This window comes from Saccopteryx bilineata, chromosome 6 (genome assembly GCF_036850765.1).
Source record: "Saccopteryx bilineata isolate mSacBil1 chromosome 6, mSacBil1_pri_phased_curated, whole genome shotgun sequence".
Classification (NCBI taxonomy): Eukaryota; Metazoa; Chordata; class Mammalia; order Chiroptera; family Emballonuridae; genus Saccopteryx; species Saccopteryx bilineata.
In genome coordinates, this window is record NC_089495.1 from 138,587,075 (window position 1) to 138,611,965 (window position 24,891).

At 51.4% G+C, this 24,891-nt stretch overlaps 1 protein-coding gene across 5 annotated transcripts in view; it reads left to right on the forward strand.

The window, feature by feature from the left end:
• The window catches only part of ASAP2 (ArfGAP with SH3 domain, ankyrin repeat and PH domain 2), a 163,425-nt gene that overhangs the window by 80,071 nt on the left and 58,463 nt on the right, over window positions 1-24,891 (forward strand). For all 5 annotated transcript variants that reach the window (XM_066234930.1, XM_066234931.1, XM_066234932.1 and 2 more), the window contains 4 exons: window positions 14,298-14,372; window positions 15,861-15,910; window positions 18,645-18,774; window positions 22,750-22,835. In XM_066234930.1, coding sequence (XP_066091027.1) covers window positions 14,298-14,372; window positions 15,861-15,910; window positions 18,645-18,774; window positions 22,750-22,835 — 341 coding nt within the window. The remainder of the gene's footprint in view (window positions 1-14,297; window positions 14,373-15,860; window positions 15,911-18,644; window positions 18,775-22,749; window positions 22,836-24,891) is intronic.

A 24,891-nucleotide genomic window follows, 5' to 3' on the forward strand; every position in this document is an offset into this window, starting at 1 on the left:
GTGAGTGAGCAGCTTCCAGAGCAGAAGAAAACGCTAAAGAAACCGTATTTTTTTTAATTTATTTTTCTGAAGCTGGAAACGGGGAGAGACAGTCAGACAGACTCCCGCATGTGCCCGACCGGGAACCACCCGGCACGCCCACCAGGGGGCGACACTCTGTCCACCAGGGGGCGATGCTCTGCCCCTCTGGGGCGTCGTTCTGCCGCGACCAGAGCCACTCTAGCGCCTGGGGCAGAGGCCAAGGAGCCATCCCCAGTGCCCGGGCCATCTTTGCTCCAATGGAGCCTCACTGTGGGAGGGGAAGAGAGAGACAGAGAGGAAGGAGAGGGGGAGGGGTGGAGAAGCAGATGGGCGCCTCTTCTGTGTGCCCTGGCCGGGAATCGAACCCGGGACTTCTGCACGCCAGGCCGACGCTCTACCACTGAGTCAACTGGCCAGGGCCAAGAAACCGTATTTAATTCCTTAGAGAAATTACAGCAGGTGATGTACCTGGAAGGGAAGGGCAGGGTACCACTTATCATTAGAGAAAGGGGGACAATTAGCCTAAGAAAATGGAAGGTAAATGTAAGGTGAACAGCCCTTCGAGAAGTATTGGATGGATTAGAAGAAATCTCTCAGAAAACAGATCAAAAAGACCAAATGAGGCTTACTCCTCAAGGTTCCGTATCCAGTGGAGGGCTAGTCCAGAAAGAGAGAGTGGAAAAACAGAGAGGAGGACCTTACGAATGCCGCGGGACAGAGATGGTTCCTCATGGACGTCGGAATCGCGAGCGTCCAGCACAGGAAGAGAAAGGGCCCACCCCATGGCTTCAGGATTAAGGACCCCCCCAGTGGCCTTGGACTTCACCATGACGCGGGAACATGGAGGTCCCTCTGCAGCCAGGCTGCTGAAACCCTGGGGAGCATTCTACCCAGGAGTGACACCCAGCCCACTGAGCCACCTGCGGGGAGGGAGAGAGACGTGTCACACGTGGAAGGCTCCAAAGGTTTAGCGCCCATGCGGCTTTCTCTGCAACTCCTAAAAAAAAGGGTGTACTTGCGCAGAATGATGTGCGTCACCAGGAAAGAGGAAATGTGTGTGAGTCAGCAAATAGTATCCCAGCCGTAAGAAGCAGGGAAAGGGATCCTAGCAGGGGGCACCGAAGGCCCAGCAGGGTGACAAGCAGGAGGCCAGGGCTGTCCGCCCCCTAGCTCCTGGCATCTCTCTCCAGCTGATCCCCACCTTGGTCTTTTGAGCTGTAATGTGGAACTGATGATGTTGTACCTGGTTTGGGGTACAGACTGTAGCCATCTTAGCGTATGTGGTCCTATAACAACCCCATAAGGGAGTTGGTGTCATCCCCACTTTATAGATTGGATGACTGAGGCTTTGGGTGGCGTAAAGAGGTCACCTCCCTCTCCAGACGGCTCTGAGTCCTCACCAGCCTGTGGATGTGCGCCTGAAGGTGGACCAAGGTCCGTGGTGGAATCCAGAATAGACATCCTTGAATGCATCAAACAAGCAGCTGCGCAGTGAAACAAAAGCAGCCCCTTTTCTGGATATTCTGCAGCACTGAAGGCCTGGCCAGGCCAGGCCTGTGTGACAGTGAGTGCCCACCACGCCACAGCATTGCCTCTGTGAGTACGCGAGAAGTCCCTGCAGCAAGGAAGTCTTGGGCGCCACCACTCAGTGAACACCCATGCAGGAAGTGCTGGGCCTGGCGTGGGGGTGTCCCGGTTCCTGCTGTCACGTCTAGTCCTCCTGATGGCCATGCGAGGTGTATGTCCATCCTCTGACCGCGTCCTCAGCGACAAGAGACAGAGTGTGGGCTCAGAGCCAGGTTTCACCACTCCACACCCATGCCCTTCTACGATGGTATTTAAACTCCTGAGTGGGGGGCAGGAAGGGTGGGGGCAGAAGGGGTGGCAGCACAGGAACAGGTCGCAGAAGGAGGAATGTGGACTGGACCCCCTGCCACACTGCCCACAGGCTGCCCGCTGGCCTGGGCTTCCTTAAAGCTGGATGAGAAAACCCCGCCCGTTCCCAGGGCCACCGTCAAGGTAAAAGGAGTAGGTGGTAGTGGTTTTTTTGTAAATTAAAACCCAACCCACGGATAACATGTCTGTGTCATTACCATGTGCTGACTTGTTCATGACCGGGCAGCCATCCCTTTGAGCCCATGGGCATTGCTCTCAGCTTTTACTTTATGGAGTTAACGGTGTTGATCCTGTTTCCTGGCAAAGATTAGAGAGAGACAGACAGAGACACACACAGAGAGAGGCAGCTTCTACAAAGTTATTGCTGAGAGAGAGCTGATTCTAGGAGAATTCTCCTTTTTTGGAGAACTCAGTATTTCATATACCATCCTTACTCCTATTTTTGGGCACATCTCTCGTATCTCTTATTTTTAAAACCTTGCTTTTGCTTTTCCCTGGGCATTAAAAAAACAACAACAAAAATTTCAGTCTATGTGGCTAAGATTCTCAGTTCTATCCTTGTCCAGAAAGGATAACCATTCCCCCTTCCTGCTCTATGGCACGGGAGAATGCTGATAGAGCAACTGGAACGTCTCCAAAGAGAGGCCCAACTTAGTATGCAGTGAGACTTTGTTCCCTGGTGGGTGCGAGTCTCCCCTCCTGGAAGCCTGTGAAGTTTCTCTGCGGTTCCTCAGGATAAAGGGAGAAGCATAGGGCCGCCAGAAATGGAACATGTGCTGAACTGCTTACCGTGCCCACGTCAGCCCTGTTTCTCAGCTTCTGACCAGATGGCTGTGCGAGTCCTGGCAAGACTTTTCCAGGGGCCACCTCCGTGCAGAGAAGTGGCTTCCGAATGAAGGAGAGTGGCTGCATGGCAGGTTGCTCGCGGTCCGCAGCCGGTGTCCCTCACGGCAGAGGTGTGACCTCAGACCGCGGAACCTGCCTAAGGGGCCGGAGGAGGATACTGAGGCCAGGCCGGAAGCCCAGTGTGACATCTGGGAGCAGCCCATGGGGCTGCGGAATATCACTTCGCTCATATTGATAGGGAAACTTGAAAGTTCCACCAACCTGCATGCACGTGTCATGTATTTTTTTTTTGTACTAATGATTGGAGGTAGAAGACACACTAGGCACAGAATAAAGAGCTAGTAAGGTTCTGTTGGGGGTGGGGAGGTCGTGTGTAGCTTTGCCCATGGGCTGCTCTCAGTGCCTGGCAGAGAGGCACGACCTGCCGCATTGGTGACGTGATGCAGCAGGAGTGCCCGTCTTGGGTTAGATGGGAGCTGATTCTCCATGTCAATAAAGCTTATCTTGGAGTCGCTTTCCACGGATATCTTCCTCCCAGAGACCCTCACTCTCCAGTGCTTCCACAGACTTCCTTTAACTTCTTTTACTGAGAACACCTTCTATTTTTAAATATCCTAATTTTATCTCTTTTTTTGGGGGGGGGGGGAGACTTTCCCTGGTTTGGGGGCAATGCATGAAGAAACTGAGCTGAACTCGAGAGAAGCCCCCAGTGTCTTGCAGGTGGTGTCTAGGAATATCTGCCCCTCGATGGATGCCAGACTCTCTCTCTCTGTGTTTCCAACAGCTGCTGTTTAATATTCTGACACTCTTCCCCGCTAACTGCTGTCTTATCCTGCAGGGCCCTTGGAAAACAAGACGTGCCTATCAGGCTTGTGTGCAAATAAGAGTGTGAATGGTTTGGGTGAGACGGGCTGGTGGGCTGGGGCTTCCCTGGGGGAACAGAGCTCGTGGACAGGACCCACAGGTACTTCGGACACGGCCTAGACACCTGCCACTGGCATTTTAATTTGATCTAATGCACAGCTGGAAATTCTTTGCCTTATATGCCCAAGACTTCTACACGGTAAAACACGTCTTGCACTCATGAATCCCTGAACGAAATGCAAGCACATCATCCTCATTTGACCTGAACAACAGAAGCGAGAAGGCTAACGTTGACCACATTATATGTGTAGATGGGACTCTTTGATAGCATTTTGGGGGAGAGGGGGAGAGGCAGTGCTGTCTCATTGTAACTCCATGGTACCCTGACTTCTAGAGGGCAGAGGAAGTGGGACAAGTCACTGGAGAGGACAGGGTAGGGCTTCGGTGCAGGAGGAGAGCTCAGCTGGGAAGGGTGACTGATTATCTCCAAGGTGTGGGGCTACATTCTGGGGCTATGCAGGATACTAAGTGCTGACAACTCCCATCTGGCCAGAGACACACAGGCAGTTACTAGAATGCCTAGAATGCACTTCATAATGCAAGGGTCCCTGTACAAATGGCCCAGAGCCTGGAGGGTGCAGCCCCAGGAGGCGGGGCAGTGACTCCTGCCCTACCCTGTGTCCCTGCATTCCTGGGTCCCTAGCGTAGAGATGGGCCAGGGCAGGCCTGTGAGCTGTCACAAGGTGTCCTCAGGTGCCTCTTGCACACAGCATGATTGGAAGGATAACAGACGTGTCCTGCACACATTGTTAGTACTTGCCCGGCGTGTGGAGGCCGCGCCATCATTTGAAAGCGTTCAGGAACTTGAGAGAACGGTTTGCATTTGTTTTCTTTTGTCCTTATGTATTTCCTCAGTTTCTAGCTATTAAAAGGCTAACTGCCTTGATGGAGGGGACCTCAAACTTTTTTTTAAAATTTATTTTATTTATTCATTTTTAGAGAGGAGAGAAAGAGGGAGAGAGAGAGAGAGAGACAGAGAGGGAGAGAGAGAGGAGAGACAAAGAAGGGGGGGAGGAGCAGGAAGCATCAACTCCCATATGTGCCTTGACCAGGCAAGCCCACGGTTTCGAACCGGCGACCTCAGCATTCCAGGTTGACACTTTATCCACTGCGCCACCACAGGTCAGGCCTTTTTATATATATATATATATATATGTGTATATATATATATATATATATATATATATATATATATATATATATATAAAAGAAAGAAGATCCTTTGTCAGCCCCTAGAGAGAATGTGTGGGCAGGCCGGAGTCGAGGATGTGATCGGAGGCTGAGGACTAGCCGCGCCCCGGCCACAGAGGGGCCGGAAGAAAAACCCTGATGGGGACCTGTGGGCTTCGGGAAGCAGAAGGCTGCCGTGACTTTTCCCTGACTGGGCCGTAAAGGCTGGGGACAGTGTCAGGCAGAGGAGGAGAGACTGTGCGTCTTTGACCCTCCAGGGGAGGTTGAGAACAGAGGAAGAAAGTGAAAAGAGGAGGTTTTCAGGGTAAGAGAGACTTGAGCCTCCATTAGGCTCCAGGCTGGTGCTGGAAGAGGGTGGGGGGCAGGAGAGATGCTCGAGCTGCGGGGCTGTGCGTCCCACCTCTGGGGGGCGGCGCCAGAATGTGTATGTAGATAAACTCGGGGCCCTGGGGCTGTGCGTCCCACCTCTGGGGGGGGGCGCCAGAACGTGTATGTAGATAAGCTCGGGGCCCTGGGGCTGTGCGTCAGGCCTCTGGGGGGGGGGGCGCCAGAACGGGTATGTAGATAAGCTCGGGGCCCTGGGGCTGTGCGTCCGGCCTCTGGGGGGGGGGGGGGCGCCAGAACGTGTATATAGATAAACTCGGGCCTCTGGGGGGGGGGGGCACCAGAACGTGTATGTAGATAAACTCTGGGCCCTGGGGCTGTGCGTCCCGCCTCTGGGGGGGGGGCGCCAGAACGTGTATATAGATAAACTCGGGCCTCTGGGGGGGGGCGCCAGAACGTGTATGTAGATAAGCTCGGGGCCTTGGGGCTGTGCGTCCAGCCTCTGGGAGGGGGCGCCAGAACGTGTATATAGATAAACTCGGGCCTCTGGGGGGGGGGGGGCGCCAGAACGTGTATGTAGATAAGCTCGGGGCCATGGCTTCTGCGTGTACGTTCCCTTTCCTTGGGAATTTTCAGCTGTTTATCAACCATGCCTTAAAATCGAAAACTTTTCAAACCACATCCCAGATTCCAGTTTACAAGAGCTCTTGGGCCCAGTTTGTTTCCGCACACCCCCAGCACCCCGAGCCTGCACTCAGGATCACCTGGCGCTTCTTAAAAGTGCAGACTCCCAAGCCATGGCTGAGTGGTTCAGTGGATAGAGCGTTGTCCCAGTGCACTGAGGTCACGAGTTCGATCCCTGGTCAGGGCATGTATGAGAAATAACCAATAAATGCACAACTAAATGGAACAACTAAGTGGAACAAGTTGATGCATCTCTCTCTCTCTGTCTTCTCCCCTTATTTCCCTCTCTCCCCTTCTCCCCCCCAAATCGATGAAAAAAACTAGAGAAAAAGAAAAAGAAAAAAGAAATGCAGGTTCCCAGGCACCTCTCCTCTAGGCCCATGGAACCAGGGTCCTGGTGTTCATGAGCCCACCCCTCCAGGGCATGAGTAGGGGATGAGATGCGTTGCCCTGGAGCAGAAGTTCTCAGAGGGAGGTCCCTGGACCAGCAGCACCAGCACCAGCACCCGGAATTTGTTAGAGGAAACCTCAGGGCCCCCGTACCACACGCACCGAGCCCTGGTTCTCAGACTTGAGTGCAGCAGCAGCCCCTTGTCCGTTGGCCTGACCACTCCTGGCCGGGTGCCACTTGCAGAGTCTCTGACTCACCCTGGGGAGACCAAGGCCAGCAAAATACCTGGGTTCTCGGAAGTCATGCATTTGAAAAGGTGCTTTGCTATCTGGTTGATGACCTAACAAGAGATTTTAATGAAAGAAGTTGTGGGCTGTGTGAACCCTGTGCTCTCCTGTGCAGCCCCCCGCCACTCAAAGCGGTAGCCATCACAGTGTTTGGCATGGTTGTGGGTGGGCTCGAGTGTGCATTTCCATCATCTGTTCGCTGGGGGAAGGAAGGGGCCGAGGGCCACTGTTTCCTTGCCACTCAGACCCCACGCATGTGATCAAAGCGGTGCGCCTGCAGAGAAGCCATGCTGGAGGCAGAAACCAGGTCAGCGCTCCCCACACTCTGCTAGTGTGAGAGTTCCTAGGGGGTTTTGGCAACTGGCGGGTTCTGTTCTTTGAGTTTGTGTTAAACACCCAAGATGGGTGTGGGCTCCCCCCTCTCCTTCTTAATTAAACAAACAGTCAGAGTGGTCCTGCCACGAACCCAACAGGATGGGGGGGGCTGGGGGTGAAGGCGTGCTTCCCCAAGCCCATGGGTGTGTGGGTGCGGGACACGTGGCCAGGAGACCTTGGCAGTGCCGTCCCTAGCCCAAGGAAGAGGTTTCTTCACTTAGACCGGAAACGAAAGTGACCCACATGGTTTTCCTTTTGAAAGTGTCATCATACGTCCTCAACGAACCACTTTGTGCATCTGGGAACCGGAGGAAATGCTGATGTAGATGGCACCCCCAGGGGACACGTGGGTTCAAGCTCCTGTCTTGCTCTGGGGTGTCAGGGGTGGGACTCACTTCTTCTCAGCTCAGTCCTCTCTGGAGGCAAACGGCGAGAAGAGCTCTGGTTCTCCCACGTCCTCAGCTCAGTACGGCTCCTTCCTAGTGGTGTGTGATTTGGGGGCGACGTGGGTGGCATAGCCCTCTGTTTCCCTATCTGTCATAGGGGGATGACACCTACTTCTCAGAGTGGCTGTAAGGATTGAACAAGGTTGAATGGTTCTGTTACCAGACTGTGATTTTACCTAGAACCTTCAGATTCTCCCCCAAATTTTCTGCCTGGGTGCCCATTCTCCCCGACAAGCAGCCTTTGGAAGGATGGGGAGGAAAGCGTTCTCGGAAGGTGCCAGGAGCACACTGGCGTCAGGCCCTGGTGTCAGAATCCTCTTGGCGGGATCTTCGCGGGCCGGGCCTCACGTCCTTCTTGCTCCACTCGAACGCTACCTGTTCACAGGGCCCCCTGACCACCCTTCAAGAGTCTGTTCCACGGGTCATGTTTCAGGTGAGAGTCTTTGGCCGTGGTGTGTATGACAATACATTGGCCTTTTATCCTGACCACCCCAGAGGGAGTTGGACTCTATTAAGGGTCTTGGAGAAGAGCTCTAGGAAGACCAGCTCTGTTCTAGATCCGTGAGCCTGGAGTTAGGAAGATCGCCCCCCGAGACTGCGACTCCTTCTGCTGTGATTCTTCTCAACACTGCTCTATAAAAACAGAGAGCTGTGGCCCTGGCCGGTTGGCTCAGCGGTAGAGCGTCAGCCTGGTGTGCAGGAGTCCTGGGTTCGATTCCCAGCCAGGGCACAGGAGAGGCGCTTATCTGCTTCTCCACCCTTCCCCCTCTCCTTCCTCTCTGTCTCTCTCTTCTCCTCCCACAGCCAAGGCTCCATTGGAGCAAAGATGGCCCGGGCGCTGGGGATGGCTCTGTGGCCTCTGCCTCAGGCGTTAGAGTGGCTCTGGATGCAACAGAGTGATGCCCCAGAGGGGGGGGGGGCATCGCCCCCTGGTGGGCATGCCCGGTGGATCCTGGTCGGGCACATGAGGGAGTCTGTCTGACTGCCTCCCCGTTTCCAGCTTCGGAAAAATGGGGGTGGGGGGAGAAAACAAAACTGAGAAGTGGGAATCCTGTCTAGGTCTGGGCTTCTGGACGGACCCCGGGACAGGACCATCCTGCAGAGCAGACGCACTCATTGCTTAAGTCAAGGAGAAGGTGGCAGCACCCTTGTTCCCTGGGGGCAGGGAGGCAATCAGTGACCAGAGCTGAAGGAGTGGGTGAGACCATGCCTGTGTGAGCTGAGAAAGGGTTGGAGGAAGGTGGGAGGAATTTAGGGGACTATGAAAGTGGCAGAGCTAGAGTCAACGGTCTTTGACACCCTCCAACAAAATCATTGGGAGGAAAATCACGGAAAGATGGCACTGGCTGGCTGTGTCTTTTCCCTACCCTCACCCCGTCTCCTGGTCTGTCTGTTTGCTAATTAGCTGTGATGTTACCATAACGAGGTTGTTCTTGATCCCTGAGAGCCCTGTCTGTCCGACTGCCCCACCGACTGAATCATTTATTTCTCCTTGGGAGAGTACAGGCCTTGACTGCTTACTGACTCATCTGGTCAGACATAATCCAAGTGAACCCAGTAAAGCACAGACAGGAAGAGAGAGAGAGAGAGAGAGGAAAGTCAGGACTGTGACTTTAAAGACGGCCTGTTTGCTCTTGGTATTAGATCCACAGTTAATGACGATGATTAAGATGTTCAGATCATTTATACTGTTTTATCTTTTTTTTTTTAAAGTCGTTTAATGTGATATACTTGTTCAAAGGAAGTTGGCACACAAGAGAAAGCCCAACGCTTGCTTGGCGCTAAGGAAAATATCCCTGGGTTTACTCAGGGGTAATTTAGTTCTTCCCATAAATCATAAAAATGTCATTACGCATAAATTGAGGCCGGAGCTGCCCGAACAGCAGGGCTCTGCAATAATCTTTTGGCTGTGGTTTTCATTTCCCTGGGCTGGAACGCGAGGATGGTTCATGCGGTCGAGGTCCTGAGGCGGCCTGGGCTGCCCCAGCACACGCGGAGCAGCATGCAGAGCCAGTCTTCACGCTGCAGGCCACTCTTGCCAAGACAGAACTTCTGAGCTCCGGTGCACACGTTCCCTGGCACAGGCAGACGAGAGCCACTGTTTCCGGGGCCGCTGACCCTGAGTCAGTGTGCTGGCACGCCGAATTGCGTGTAAGTGCTGAAGGCAGACAGGCTGATGTCTAGGAGGCTGGCAGCATTATTAGTCAATCTACTGATGGGAACCCTGTTTATTCTTGTGACAGTTTTCTTTCCAAAGACCACCTTCGTCAAGGTGTATTTTACATATCATAAAATCTACACATCAGTCCCAGCCGTGCAAGTTGGTAGTTTCTAGGAACTTGACCAAGTGGTGCAGCCATCACCATAAATTAGTTCGGGGACATTTTCTTCCCCTCAGGAAGGTCCCTCGTGTCCTCTTATAGTTAATCCCTGTCTCCCCTCCCTGCCCCCCCATCTCTTGGTAACTACTAATCTATTTTCTGTCTCTTTTGTAGTAATTTAGCTAATTATCCCCTGATTAGAGAAGTCATAGTTTTCTACTTTAGATCATTTGAATAACCGAAAAGAGGAGCCGGCTGGAATGAGGGCCAGAGTCCCCTTCGCTGCTCTGCAGCCTGACTTCTCTGTTCCGCCCGGAAACCCCACCGCCCCGTCTTGCCATGCAGAACTCTCCCTGTCTCTTCACGTTCTTTCTCACATCACCTCTAAACCAGCAGCTGTTTCTCTGGTGTCCACACGAAAAGTCGTTTTCTCTTTTTGGAAATCCCACGGTGTTTTATTTACAGCTCTTGGAGTTTCCGCGTGGCATTTTGCTTACGGAAAGCATTTGCTTTCTCCTCCCCAGCTGAGCCACATGTCCCTGAGTCGGAGGCTCCGTCTAATTTGTCTTTGTCTCCTAATCCCTCCGTGGATCTGCAGCCCTGTCTCCTGCCACTCCCCAAGGGCCGGTGTGCCTCCCCCATACGATCCATCACAGCTGTAATGACTGTTTAAAGTCGCCTTGCCGCTCAGCCCTGGGCCCCGTCACCGGTGTCTAGAATGCAAGCAAGCCCGCAAGTATGTTTGGATATCCAGCGAGGTCCCCTCGTTTCCATTCTAATCTGTCACTCCAGAGACCAACACTGACTGTGACTGTTCTTACCAGGTCTTACCTGTCATCAGCACCTCAGTTCTAATTTGAATTAAATAATGATGAGTCTTCAGATCGATGCAGGGATCAGATTGGAACCGATGGCCCGCCCCCCATGCTGTGGAGGATCTTGTTTTGCTCACTCATTCGTGCCTACGCTCCTGCTTTCCCACACCCTTAGGGAAATCCTACTGGACTTCTTCCTAAAACTACGATTTCTCATCTGCAAGCACCTTGCTCTTTTTTCCTGCCAACTCACCGTGAACTGAGTTGTTCTGAGCCTTTGGCTCAGTCTCCCAGCCTGAGCAGCTCTGACACCTCCCTGGCCCCCACCCCCAGCTGTTTCTGTGCACCCTTTCTTGCACGTGGCTGTCCAAGATGGCGCTGTAGCGGCTTCTCTCAGAGTCCCAGTCTGCCCCGCCCTGCTGACTCCAGCCCTGCTCTCTGCTCCTTAGTTCTTCTTTGAATTAAATAAGTCTCAACATAAATGTAGGAACCCAACTGTGATCGTGTGGATGAGTAGACAGTGTCTCAAGACCCAGTCTCTGGGAGAGTCACCTTCTTCCCAGGCTCAGGTCAGCCTGCCTCACTGCTCAGAGCCAGAGTTCGTTTTTGCACAAGGAGCCGCTGCTCTTCTGTACAGAGTAAACTGTGCTGCTTCTGATCTTAGACCTTTTGTTTACTTCTTGGTATGTATATGTTTCTTCTTCCTCTGAGAGGACCAACATCAGTTCCATTTATCTTTGTGGTAGCCGTTTGTCGCTTGTCTGCAAAATAGGTGCTTACTAAACATAAGATAAATGCGTGTGCATCAGCCGCGCAATGTTTGGTGTGAAGATGGTGGTGTTTGCAGCCCCCCTAGATGGTCTCTTGGTATTGGATGCTCAGAAAAACAGTTAAGCCTATTGATCTCTTCCACCCACGTTGATCCAGCATCTGCTCTGTGCCGAGCCCCGTGCTCCCTGCTCTGGAGGATACAAAACCGGAGTACATGTGAAGCTCCCTTCAGGGTGTAGAGTGCGAGGTGGATCGCATGAATGCTGGCGAGAACCCATCACAGGCCTTAAGAAATTTTTTAAAAAGAAAATATTGGAGGGTTGGGTGAGGGCGGGGTCGATTCCTGCTGGGAGAGTTGGGATGTTAATGGAGAAGGTGGCAGCTGAGTGAATCCTGATGGAGGTTGGAGACTGAACAGCGGGGACCCAGGGAAGGCTCTCCAGCCGGGTGGAAGGAGTTGAGCAGGGGTATCGACTTGGTAGTGGAGAATAGTGGAGATCCATCTGACCGGGTGTGAAGATGAGAAGTGGCAAGAGTGCCCGGATGGTGGAGGGTCTCTAGTGCACTAGTGAGTTTGGGTAAAGCTGACAGAGCTACAGAGAGGGGGTAGGGGCAGGCCAAGAGAGGACACAGCGGCCAGGGGCAGGGGCACTGTGGCCTCAGTCTAGAAGAGCAGCAGAGAGGGCCAGCCAAGGAACGGGGTGGTAACAGCACACAGGGAGTGTGGACCAGCAGCTGGTGGGTGTGGCTGGGCTGGCCTGCGCGCACAGCTGCCAGCAGCTGTCTTGCTTGGCAGGCAAATGGAAATTTGGACCGAGGTGTGGGGATGGTGGCAGAGCTGTACCCCTGCCATGGGCTTGTTGCTCCCATGGTTTACACTGGACACCCCCATGTGTGGGCTTATCATTAGAGATTATTCACCAGCACGCCTTTCCCCTGTCACCCCTCCTTCCAGTCACCTGCGAGACCTCGCCTTAAACTCAGCTTCTTGGTATTTAAAAATTTAACCCTTCAGGCTGATCCTGGCAAGTCATAGCCAGTGATATTACCCCTTGGAGCAATGCCAGGTACCTGACGAGCACTGAGTGGTTTGAACAGGACAGATGTTGCCCTCAACAAGGCATTTCTGAAATGAGAGTCATAAGCTGATCACTTATTTGTCCAGATCGGTGGTGAGTGCATGCTTTATGATGCACCATAGCACTACTTTTTAAGGTAAATTTCTTTTTCCAGTTTCACATATAATATACTGAATAGTGTATAGAGACCAGATCCCATATTGCCTTTAAAAACCATGCCTAGTGTGACCAGGCAGTGGCGAAGTGGATAGAGCATCAGACTGGGACGCAAAGGACCCAGGTTCAAAACCCCGAGGTCACTAGCTTGAGCATAGGATCATAGATATGACCCCATGATCGCTGGCTAGAGCCCAAGGTCACTGGCTTGAGCAAGAGGTCACTCGCTCTGCTGGAGCCTCCCAGTCAAGGCACATATGAGGAAGCAATCAATGAACAACTAAGGAGCTGCAACAAAGAATTGATACTTCGTATCTCTATCCCTTCCTGTCTGTCTGTTCCTATCTATCCCTCTCTCTGTCTCTCTGTCATAAAAAAAAGAAAAAAAAAAAGCCATGCCTATATTAGTCTTCCTATACCAGGGATTTTTAGCCTGACCAGGTGGTGGCGCAGTGGATAGAGCGTCAGACTGGGTTGCGGAGGACCCAGGTTCAAGACCCAGAGGTCGCCAGCTTGAGCGTGGGCTTATCTGGTTTGAGCAACGCTCACCAGCTTGGACCCAAGGTCACCGGCTCGAGCAAGGGATCATTCGGTCTGCTGTAGCCCCACGGTCAAGGTATATGTGAGAAAGCAATCAATGAACAACTAAGGTGTTGCAACGAAAAACTAATGATTGATGCTTCTCATCTCTCTCCGTTCCTGTCTGTCTGTCCCTATCTATCCTCTCTCTGAGATAGACTCTCTCTCTGTCTCTGTAAAAAATAAATAAAAAAATGAGATTTTTCTCTGCTTGATTGTAAGAATGAAGGTGTGAAATTCCCAAGTCCTTCGTCTTGTCTTGCTCCTTCTATAGACCAGTGACCCAGGTGCATGTGGTCCACAGGGACATGTGTGCCACGAGGCCCAGTGGCACCAGCTGGCAGAGGTGTTGACATACGGGAGAGATTGACCTGGGGACACCAGAGAGGGAAGGATCCCCGCAGGGTTCAGAGCACGGAGTTCGTGCCGGAAGCGTCCTCCTGACCAAAGCTTTGCATCCTTTGGTTTGCTCGAATCAATCGGCGGGTGGCCTTGCTTTCTCTGAGTGTCCTCCGAGTACAAGTACGTGGCAGGAGAGCTGGATGCGACCTGATTTAATCCATGGTAACTACGGGTGAAGCCACCAGTCTCTTCCCTTCTTGCTTCAAGGAGAAGAATGAGGACTTCAGGACCTCGTGCCGGTCCTTTCTCTGTCTCCTTTTCCCAGAAACACTTGTGTACCCAAACACGCACACGCATGCACACGCATACACGCACATGCATACATGCACACTCACGCCCCTACACCCATGCACACTCATACATATTTGTAGGAGACAGAAGCCCCTTCGTTCTGTTTTTCCTTCTGGTTCCCCCGGAATGCTGTGCTAAGTGGGTAGGTGTCTGGGGGCTGAGAATGGAACCATCAGTGAGCAGGAAGCGGTGAGTCCTTCTCTTTCAGTCCCGTCGGCGGGTCTCCCGTGGATTGTGTTGAAATGTTTTTTCTCTTCATGGTAATAATGGTTATCTTTTCGCAAACTTGGCAGCTGAGAGATAGGAAGTTGTGGAGAACGGGTGTAGACTTGTCATTGGTTCTGTATGCATTTGTAAGAACGGACGAGGCTGGCACAGCTGTGCTGGGCAGGTTTGGAGTGAAAGTTTGTTATCACCCAGTTGTCTCTGGCACACTTGCTGTCCTAACTTTAGATTAAAAAGGAAACTGAAGCTCTCCTCTCTGTTTTTGTTTTCTAGATTCAGAATATGAACAACATCATCTCCTTCCCTCTGGACAGCTTGCTGAAGGGGGACCTAAAAGGCGTGAAAGGGGTATGACACGACAGATCTGCTCGGTGGGGCCGTGTCCATAGGACCACAGTCAGGTAGCTGGTGGGGCGGCTGCCGTGGGAGCCCTGGACTTGCCATGCCGGCGCTGCCTCTGAGCCCTGACAGTGGGGACTTACGGCCTTTGTGGGCGTCTTGTGGGTGCTGGGGTGAGGATCAGGGAGGGAAACTGTGAATGACTTGGGGTTCCGTCTGGTTTTCTAGCTGGGATGGCGCCGACTGACCCCTAGGAACAGGATCCTTGCAAGGACGTCGTTTCCTGATGGGAAAACCCGCACCAGTGGGGCTCACATCCCCCAGAGGATGTCTGCCATTTAGGAAGGGGCCGCATATAAACAGCTGAGCGTGAATTGTTTCACAGGGGTGTGAGTGAGGGAGCAGGCAGGGATCCAGGGATGTTGAGGTTCCAGCTGCTGAGCGCTAAGTTGCTTTTGCACAAACAGATGTGCCCCAGTTCTCAGGAGGCTGAGCGCTTTGCCTGGATCCATGGGTCACATCTGGGCACATGTGGAAGCCCAGCTTGGCTGACTTCAGGGGACTGCAGAGGCCTCCGAGTCTCCGCCACAGACTGTGTGCCAGGAGAACTGTTGGGTGTGAAGCATGGGGCCCACTGAGCCGTTCAGACACCGTGGAGTTTTCCCATCGTCCTCTTGGGGCCAGGAGAACACATCAGCCACATTGGTCAGGAAAGCAGGAAGGAAGAGCACACAGATACACAGTGCTTGAGGCTTACGGGGCGGGCAGTGCCCATTCATGGAGCTTCTGAGAGGCCAGGCTATGGAGTTGAGCCCTGTCACATGGCCAGTGAAGAACCAAAAACAAAAAATTAGCCCCACCCCAAAAAGGGTTCTTTTCCAAAAGAATCCTGTTCAAGATAACACAAGTAGAAGGGAGCTGTGTGGTCGGATTTCTAGTAGCTCAGCCCATTTTTGAGCTACTCTCTGAGAGATGGTAGCAGGCCCCACCTTCCAGGCAGAAGAGTGGAATTGGGAGAAGGCAAATGGCTTTTATATTGTTGGGGCCCCCCTCGGGGTTCCGTATATTGGGGACTTCCCTGTATTAATAGGAAAAGAGAGACCAGAGAGGTAGTGGACTACTTGCCGATTAAATGTTATGTCTTTCTGGATTTAAGTTCAGAATTACCCCAGGTAGAGGATCGGGTGCAGGTAAAACAGGATGAGTTCACCCTTGCTACATTTGGGGGACAGGTACAAGGAACAATTCCCTCCCACTTTCCCCTGTGTGCATCTGGTATTCGAAAGTAACATTATTTTAAAGAAAGGGGAAAAAATGGGACACCACCGCAAGTCAAAAAGCCTGTGTTCTTACCTTCTTTATTTTTCACGGGATCAACAGAAACCATGTATTACAGAAATCAGTGCTCCTTTTAGGACCTGTCTGGGGGATATGTACGTGCATCTTGCGTAGAAGTTGATGATCAGCTCTGTTTAATTCATGCTTCTCTGTTTACAGGATCTGAAAAAACCTTTTGATAAAGCTTGGAAGGACTACGAAACCAAAATGTGAGTGTTTCTCATTTTAAAAAATAATAAGTAAACATAAGTCATTTGAGATTCCAATTTTACATCCAGCTTTTATTGCTTAAAGCTATTGGCTGAATAAACCCTAACCCAGGAAAGCTTCGCCTAGAACTGGGTTGTTGTGGTTTCTGGTGATGCTCGAGGCGTTCACAGCTGGTGTCTGAGTTCTGCGGTGTTAGCCTCTTTAAGCAGTGTGTTTTCCCTGTGCCTTTTATTATATTAGGGGATTAAGCTGGCTAGAATTGGGCTAGAGAGTGTAGGGGTAACTGTTCCAATTATTTCAAATACTTGAGGAAAAGAAAACATTTTAAATGCTTCGTGGTTTGTTTTGCTGTGTATTGGATAACAATGTAATGTTTTCTGATGTGTTTCGTTTTGCTGTGCATTGAGTAATATAACGTTTTCTAATGTTTTGCTGTGCCTTGGTTAATAGTGTAATGCTTTCAGATGTGTTTTGTTTTGCTGTGCCTTGGGTAATAATGTAATGTTTTCTGAGTGGAAATAGAAACTTTAATATGTAGCCATCAGGTGAAGTAGAAAAAAATAGGTTAAGAAAGCCATTCCAGATGTAACCACAAGTATTTAATTGGTTTTATTTTACCAGCCTGGAGTCTCCATTCAGTAGTGAAGGACAGCAAAGCTCAAACCAAGGACCATCAAACCATATATACTCATTCCTCCCATAGAAATCTGTCACATCCATACTCAAAGCTGCTTGGGTCCCCAAGTTCTGGTCTCACTCCTGGTGTGCATTTATACGGAAGCACAGAGAGCGTATTGATTGGAATACCTGGAAGGCCCTGAGCTTACTATCCTGGACCTTTCGCATCCTTCTTCTGCCTCCCGCTTCAGTCCAAATAATGGGCAAAGGCTCACCCTTCTTGCTTTCAGATGGAACCAAGGTTTGGTGGTCGCCACTCGATCCTGAACCAGGGCAGGAAAGGGGATCCAGGGAGGATGCCAGAGAGCGTCTCCTTGTTCTGAACAGGAATAAGATCAGATTCTATAAGATCATCAGAACACATGCAGATGGAGGGGAGCAGAGTGACTCCTGAAATCCCAGAATCAGAGATTGAGGGAGCAGTACCCTTTACAACTGGAAATAGTTCTGGGGGAAATGGAGGGTTGTAACTCTTTACCCATTTATATCTGAGGTTGACTTATCCCAAGAGGCCATGTCATGCATGACACACAGATGTAAGATGTCTTTGAAATTCCTGGGCACTGGTTCCGTACCCACTTATTACAGGAAGGTCTGACCTCTGGACCGTGGCCTGATCCCTTTGAGGTGGTGACAGGGGGAGCCCTGAGGGGTATAATTGTAGCTCCAGGGACCTGAGGGCCCTCCGGTCACCTTCCCTGCTGCACACATCCATTTAACTGTGTCCCCACCATGCGGGCACATGTTTCCTTATGTTCTTATTCCTTTAGTTGCTGTGTGCCCAGTGCTGTGCTTCAACACATACACAAAACGAGAGTGAGAAACTATATTTCTTGCCTCTTTTTTTTTTTTTTCTTTTTTCTGAAGCTGGAAACAGGGAGAGACAGACAGACTCCCGCATGCGCCCGACCGGGATCCACCCGGCACGCCCACCATGGGGTGACGCTCTGCCCACCAGGGGGCGATACTCTGCCCATCCTGGGCGTCGCCATGTTGCGACCAGAGCCACTCTGGCGCCTGGGGCAGAGGCCAAGGAGCCATCCCTAGCGCCCGGGCCATCATTTGCTCCAATGGAGCCCTGGCTGCGGGAGGGAAAGAGAGAGACAGAGAGGAAAGCGCGGCGGAGGGGTGGAGAAGCAAATGGGCGCTTCTCCTGTGTGCCCTGGCCGGGAATCGAACCCGGGTCCTCCGCACGCTAGGCCGACGCTCTACCGCTGAGCCAACCGGCCAGGGCCTTGCCTCTTTTTAAGAACCCCTCCCCAGTGATGGAGAGCCCTGAAACCCAAACATTTTGTATTGGATGACTTTCTGAGAAATGCCACCTTTTGTCTCCCAGTGCCTACCATGAGATTTGCCTTTATTTATTTGTTTTTTTAGTGCTTTCTGTAGCTTTTGTTTCATCTCCTTTTCTCCAGAATAAAAACCCAAGTGTTGCTTCAAGCCCTTCTTCACTCGATACAGTCTCGTGGCTGCTTCTTGCCATGGCCCCTCTTCCGTGGACATGGTCCCATTGGTCCGTTCACAGCCTGTGCTGCACACTTGACATGTAGGTAACGCAGCCAGGCATGAGTTAAACGTGGAAAGGGGAATAGTGCTTAAAATGAGAAGGTGAGAAAAAAAACAACTGAGAAGGTAGTTTTCTTCTACAGTGGTGAGCACTGTGCTAGGCGGGACCTCCCTGAGTGATTCACGGAGGAGATAGAGAAGCAGGAACAAGCACGGGCGATGGGGAACCGTGGCCACCCGTGCAGCGCCCTGTGGATGGTGGTGGGCACCAGACAGGATGCTGGCTGCAAGGAACCTGAGGCAGGGCCTCCTCTGACCGAGGTGTGGCACGGAGTTGGGGCTTAGGAAGAATTTGTTCAGTAAATACTCAACAAAGAGGCCAGGTTGGGCGTTACTGTGACCACATGCGTTTCCCTTTCCAGTAAGTCCAGGGGCTTCCCTGCGTGTAGAAAGCTCAGCGAGCCTTTGTTGGCCCCGCCAGGCCGTCCCGGCGGGAATGCGCACATGTGTTGAGCAGTGTCTGATTCGTCCTTGCCTTTCCCCCCATAGAACCAAAATAGAGAAGGAGAAGAAGGAGCATGCCAGGCTGCATGGGATGATCCGGACCGAGATCAGCGGGGCCGAGATCGCTGAGGAGATGGAGAAGGAGCGGCGCTTCTTCCAGCTGCAGATGTGCGAGGTAAGGTGGGGGCGGAGCGCAGGGTTCCCTGCACGGTCCCGTGGGCACCCCTGTGAGCTTCGTGGTGGCCTCAGAGAACCCCAGATGCATGGCGGGGCTCCGTTTGTCTGGTTTTGGTTACTGGGTGGCATAGATGGATTGAACACCAGCCTTTTATGGGAGGCAGGGGAAATGGAAATTCAGAGAGCGTCCTTCTGGCCTCGCATGCGCCCTCACTCACGCTCACCTGCACTCGCCGGAACCAGGCTTTAAAGAAAGCCCCTCCCTCAGTGGTTTAATGAGGTGTATTGGTTCTCCTTGTACCAGTGGAATCAGTGATGGAGGGAGGGGGTCAGAGGCAGCTGGAAAAGCATGCAGTCTGTTGTCCTTTCTGTGAGGGAGTGAGAGCAAGGGGCAGGGCGACTGCCTCTGGAAGTGCTTCCACCTGCTGGGGGGAGGGGCGGGGAGCTCATCCAGGTGTTTAGGCAAGAGCCCCCGGTGCCAACTCCACTCAGTGCTGCCACCCGAGCCCCTGCCTTGCTAGGGGGACATGGAAGCCCAAGTGCGCGGGTGATACTGGGACAGGTCTCGGAACTGGGTTCAGCCGCCCTTGCTTCCCTGTAAGCAGCCAGTAGCAAAGCTACTCCAAGGGGGACTTTTTAAAATTTTGGAATGTTTGTTAACTACAGCAGGAGCATGGCCTTTATAAATGTGTCTTAAACGGAGTCCCAGGACTCTGTTCCCTGAGCAGACTCTCCAGTGATCAGCTGCCGGGACTCGGCCCCTGGACCCAGGTTTATATTTGATAGGGGGTCTCTACTCTAGCCTTCTGTGGGTGTCTTGTTTACATGGGGTTTCTTTTTCGTTCCTTTCTCACTCTGTGTAGCTTTGACTCTAAAGTGTGCTTCCTGTAGATGTTTTGTTGGATTACTTTTTTTTACCAGTCTCCGCCTTTTGATGGAATGGTTCTGCCTCTTGCAGAACAATCTTGACATCACTGTTGATGTGCTTGCCTTTACGTCTGCTGTTTTTTTAATATATGATGTCCTTTTTTTGGTCCTCTCTTCCACCTTTTCTGCTTTGTTCATTGAGTGACCACTACTTAGAAAGTTAACAAAGCTCGAAGTGTTACTGAAAATAGGAGAGTGGCTGTTCTTGTACACATGTGTTATTTTGTACACAGACATTCCCTAGGATGTTACACCTGCCTGGTTGGAGAAATCAGCCCTGGCGATACGAGACAGTGATGAGGACACAGCTGTGTGGGAGGCAGGCACAGGAATTGGTCTTACTTCATCAGGGTGAAATCAGGTAGTGGCGTTTTAGGCAGGAGAGACTTGGCAGGGGTCCAAGTGTGTGCAGCTCGTGCCCTCCTTTTGGCTAGTAAGGAGGAAATCTGTGTCCCTTAACTCTGCAGGACTGCTTGTTGAGGGTGTTTAGTGGACGGTTCAAGGCAGTGGGCATGTTATTGGCACATCATTGAAGCAAGGGGTGCCAGCTCCAACACTGGGCACCGTCATTGCTGTCTGCCGTGTGCCCCCTGCTGTAGGTCCGTTTCCTCTTCTGGGTCTAGGTGACTGGGTTGTGGACTGGGCACATGGTCTGTTTTATTGCAGCAAATACACCATCTGGCTAATGCCTCCGCACCAGTGCTGAGGGGAGGAATTGTCAGGCCCCTGTCTGTGCAGAGCATACCGGGGCCCCCACCCCTGTGGAGCGGGTTAGGCCCTGTGTGCACATGCAGGAACGGAAGCCGTGCTGGTGGTCCGCGTGGAGCTTACGGAGGAGGACGCGTCGGAGGAGGGATGGAAACAGTGGCTAAGCAGACGGGCTGGAAAGGATCTTCCATGGGGAGGGAAGAACATATGAAAAGCAGTTCCCCCAAGAACCCAACACCTGTAAAGGAATAGATAGATGCTTGTAGTTAAGTTCATTTCAGAATCGCTCAGCAGTTTCCTCAAACAAACATGCTCAAGCTTTGTCAAGGCAAGGCGTTGTTTTGGTGTTAAAAGTTTTCAGCTGCCCAGGATCTAATCTGAAAGAGTGGCTTTCAGGCTTTTATTTCAAAATGATGGGAACCTTTCTTTTTTATCAGAATGAGTTTTATAAAGAAATTTAGTATGCCAAATAGGGCTTCTGAGAAGGGTGGAGGAGCGATTCTATCTTGCTTTTTTCTTAGTAGAAAAATAATGTATGCTTTTAAATATTGGTCAATATAAAATATATATAAAGACAGAATCACCCCAAGTTTTGCTTCCAAAAGATGAGCACTGTGACAGTTGGCTAAATGTCTTTCCCATGCCCCAATGTGTGCCTTCACAGACATGATTTGTGTGAGCAGGACCAGCCTCCGCTGGTGCTTGGGGACGTGATTATCTCCACTCAGTACATAGGTGCGGCTTTCCGTGTTAGAGAACCTCCGCTTTGTTGGCTCGGTGGCCACGTAGCATTTTTCGGTAGAGAGGCCCCGCACTTTCATTCCCCGGTCCCCATTTTATACACTTGTATCGTTGCCATTTTTCACTTTTATAAACAAGTCTGCAGTGAACCTTCTTTCCTGTTCATCTTCTTAAACTTTATGGTTAGAATCTTAGAATAAGTTCCTGTAAATAGAATTTGTAGGTCAAAGGGTACACACATTTCAAAGTTTGACACACTGCCCAGGACCTGATTCACTATGTGACCCTACGCATTGCCAAAATACCTTATTCAAATAGCAGTGAATAAATCTCACAAAGAAGGGTGAGGAGGACGTCCAGGCGGAAGTGGAGGCCGTAGCTGGCAGGTTCCAGAGCAGTTTCCTGTCTCCTGGGGCTGCGGGGTAACCCTGGGGAAGCATTTGAACATGAGTCTCCCAGCTTACAGCTGAGAAACCTGTGTGGTTGGTGGGGAGCCAACAGGTCGTTCAGGCCATCCAGTCTCAAATATGACATGATCTCGGGGTTCTCTGTGTCATATCTGGACAGTGGAGGGAGAGGGAATTTATGGAGTCTTTGTTCTAGAAACCTTTAGCAAAAGATCAGATGTATTTTGTGGATTTCAAGGGCTTCTGGATGATTTAGTGCTGGTTAATGAATTCTCCAAGTTAAGAAATGGTTTTAGCCCTGGCTACTTGGCTTAGTGGTAGAGCATCAGTCTGGCATGTGGATATCCTAGGTTTGATTCCCAATCAGGTCACACAGGAGAAGCGCCCATCTGCTTCTCCACCCCTCCCCCTCTCGCTTCTCTCACTCTTTCTTCCCCTCCTGCAGCCATGGCTCAATTGGAGCAAGTTGGCCCCAGGAGCTGAGGATGTCCTAATGGCCTCTGCCTCAGGCGCTAAGAAGAACTCGGTTGCTGAGCAACAAAGCAATGTTTCAGATGGGCAGAGCATCACCTCCTAGTGGGCTTGTGGGATGGATCCCAGTTAGGGCACGTGCAGGAGTCTGTCTCTGCCTCCTCTCCCCTCACTGAATAAAAAAAGAAAGAAATGGCTTTAATTCATTGCACTTTAAAAGGTGGTTTTTATAATAGTCACATATTTTTTTCAGTACCAGGGAAGCACCTTGGGTTTAGAGATAGGGTGATAAGAGTCTCAACTGTAAGAGATTAGCAGTCAGTGTCCTAATGGTGACTCACCTAAAGAAAGGGACCTGGGACCAGAGGTATGCTGAAGGGAATGTTCAGGACAGTTAAATCCCATTCCTTCTAGTCATCCTTATTCTTCTATGACTAGAGCAGAAATTCCTTCTTGGCGGGTCAGGAGACAGTGCCTTGTCCCTGGGAGTTCTTGGAACTGAATCAGTTAATTGCCTGTAGGTCACATAATTCACATGGCACCAAGTTAAAAGGAACATCGAGTCATGGCATCAGGAAATAGCCTCTACCGTGAGCTCTACCTGCAGCGGGAGAGGTTACAGACACAGAAGCGATGGTCTGTCCCCAGAAGCATTTGTTAAGCTTGTATTCATTTATACCTATGACATTCCTCTTTTGTTTGTTTTTATTTTTTAACAGTATCTGCTGAAGGTCAATGAAATTAAGATTAAAAAAGGAGTGGATTTACTTCAGAATCTGATCAAATATTTCCATGCCCAGTGCAAGTAAGTTCTTTTTCCCTTTGTTATAGTGCTTTCATGTATTTCTCTCTTTACAACAAATTCCAGCACCTCGACAGCAGCAATTTTCAAACTTTTTCATCTCACGGCACATATAAACTTAGTTACTAAAATTCTGAGGCACACCAAATTAATATATGTATATTGTTTTGCCTATCTGACAAATTAAAAAAAAATAGGCATAATTTTGATTCATTCACACCAGACAGCTCTTGTTGTGTTGGCTGTAATTTTTTTATTATTATTATTATTTGACAGTCTAAGAGGAAAGAGGCCAGTGATCCTGACTAAATAGTCAGGTAGTGTATGTTTTAAAAAATTTTAGCAGCACACCTGTTGAAGATCACTGCTTTGCAGTATTGTGTTGAAGGAAGTCAACCCGTGTTTAAAGGTCTGGAGTGAACAGACACGCTGCCACACGGGTGAACCTTGAAAACATGTGACGTGAAAGAAGCCAGACAGAGGACACCTGCTGTGTGTGTGCTCCCGTGTATTTGAAAGGTCAGGAATGGGCAGATCCACAGAGATGGACGGCAGCTGAGTGATTGCCAGGGGGTGGGGTGGGGGTGGGGGAATGACTGCCCATGGAGACGGGTTTTGGAGGGAAATGCAGATGTTCTGAGGTCAGAGAGTACTGCTGAAGGCCTTACTTTTGAATATGCTAAAAACCACTGACTTGGATACTTCAAAGGGTAACTCGTGTCGTCTGAGAATTATATCTCAATAAAAAATATATACATAGGCCCTGGCCGGTTGGCTCAGCGGTGGAGCGTCGGCCTGGCGTGCGGGGACCCGGGTTCAATTCCCAGCCAGGGCACACAGGAGAAGCGCCCATTTGCTTCTCCACCCCCCCCCCCTTCCTCTCTGTCTCTCTCTTCCCCTCCCGCAGCCAGGGCTCCATTGTAGCAAAGATGGCCTGGGCGCTGGGGATGGCTCCTTGGCCTCTGCCCCAGGCGCTAGAGTGGCTCTGGTCGCGGCAGAGTGACGCCCCGGAGGGGCAGAGCATCGCCCCCTGGTGGGCAGAGCATCGTCCCTGGTGGGCGTGCCGGGTGGATCCCGGTCGGGCGCATGCGGGAGTCTGTCTGTCTCTCCCCGTTTCCAGCTTCAGAAAAAAAAAAAAAGAAAAAAAAATACATAAAAATCTAGAGTCGTTATCAGATTTAGTTTTGCCCTTTTTTGGAGAGGGACGAGCTCTGACGTCTCCCGTAAAGCAGATGACAGCACTGAGCCCAGCAGGCTGGAGGCAGAAGGGAAAGGGAAGCGTCCTCGGTCAACGGGCAGCCTCCAGCACTCAGCTCGGCCAGGCTCGTGCGCCCGTTCCACCCTGGCCCTCGCTTCTCGGCCTTGCCATCTTTCCCGCGCCGCATCCTGCTTGTATGCCCTGACCCCCAGCCGCTAACATCAACGGGTACCGCGTGTGCCAGGCACTGTCCTCAGTGGTGGAAACGAGTACCGTCCACCGCAGACCTGGTTCCTGCTTAAGAGGGGTGTGGGCTGGAGCAAACGGACTTCTCACCGGACAACAGAAGTGGGTTCTAAAGTGTAGATGTTTAAGAAGGAAAAGAATAGGGGGACCTAACTGGGGTTAAGGTAGTAGACCAGGGCAGGGGTTTCTCTTCTTTTCTCTTTTTTCTTTTTATTCCTTGCTGTGTTTCCCAGCAGCCAGAACTCAGAACCTGGCCCAGAGTAGGTATTCAGGTCCTTCTTGAATTGGCTGCAGGCCTCTCTGAAGATTCGTGCATTCGGAGACCTAAAGGGTGAGCAGGAGCCATTGCAGAAGGAGCCAGGGAGCAGCCTGCCAGGCAGAGTCATGATCACAAAGCAGGAAAAAGGCCGGCGTGATGTCAGCCTAGAGCGAGCGCGCAGCCTGAGAGGAATCTGGGCACATGCGCGCAGAAGACCGGGGCGGCCTTCCGAGTCCTGTGAAGGGTTTAGGTTTCATCCCAGATGGGCTGGGAGAGCACCTGGAAAGTTAGAAGCAGAGGGTTCATTCAGCAAGTTTGTCCTGAGCTCCCGCAGGTGCTCAGTGCCTGCGGAAGCT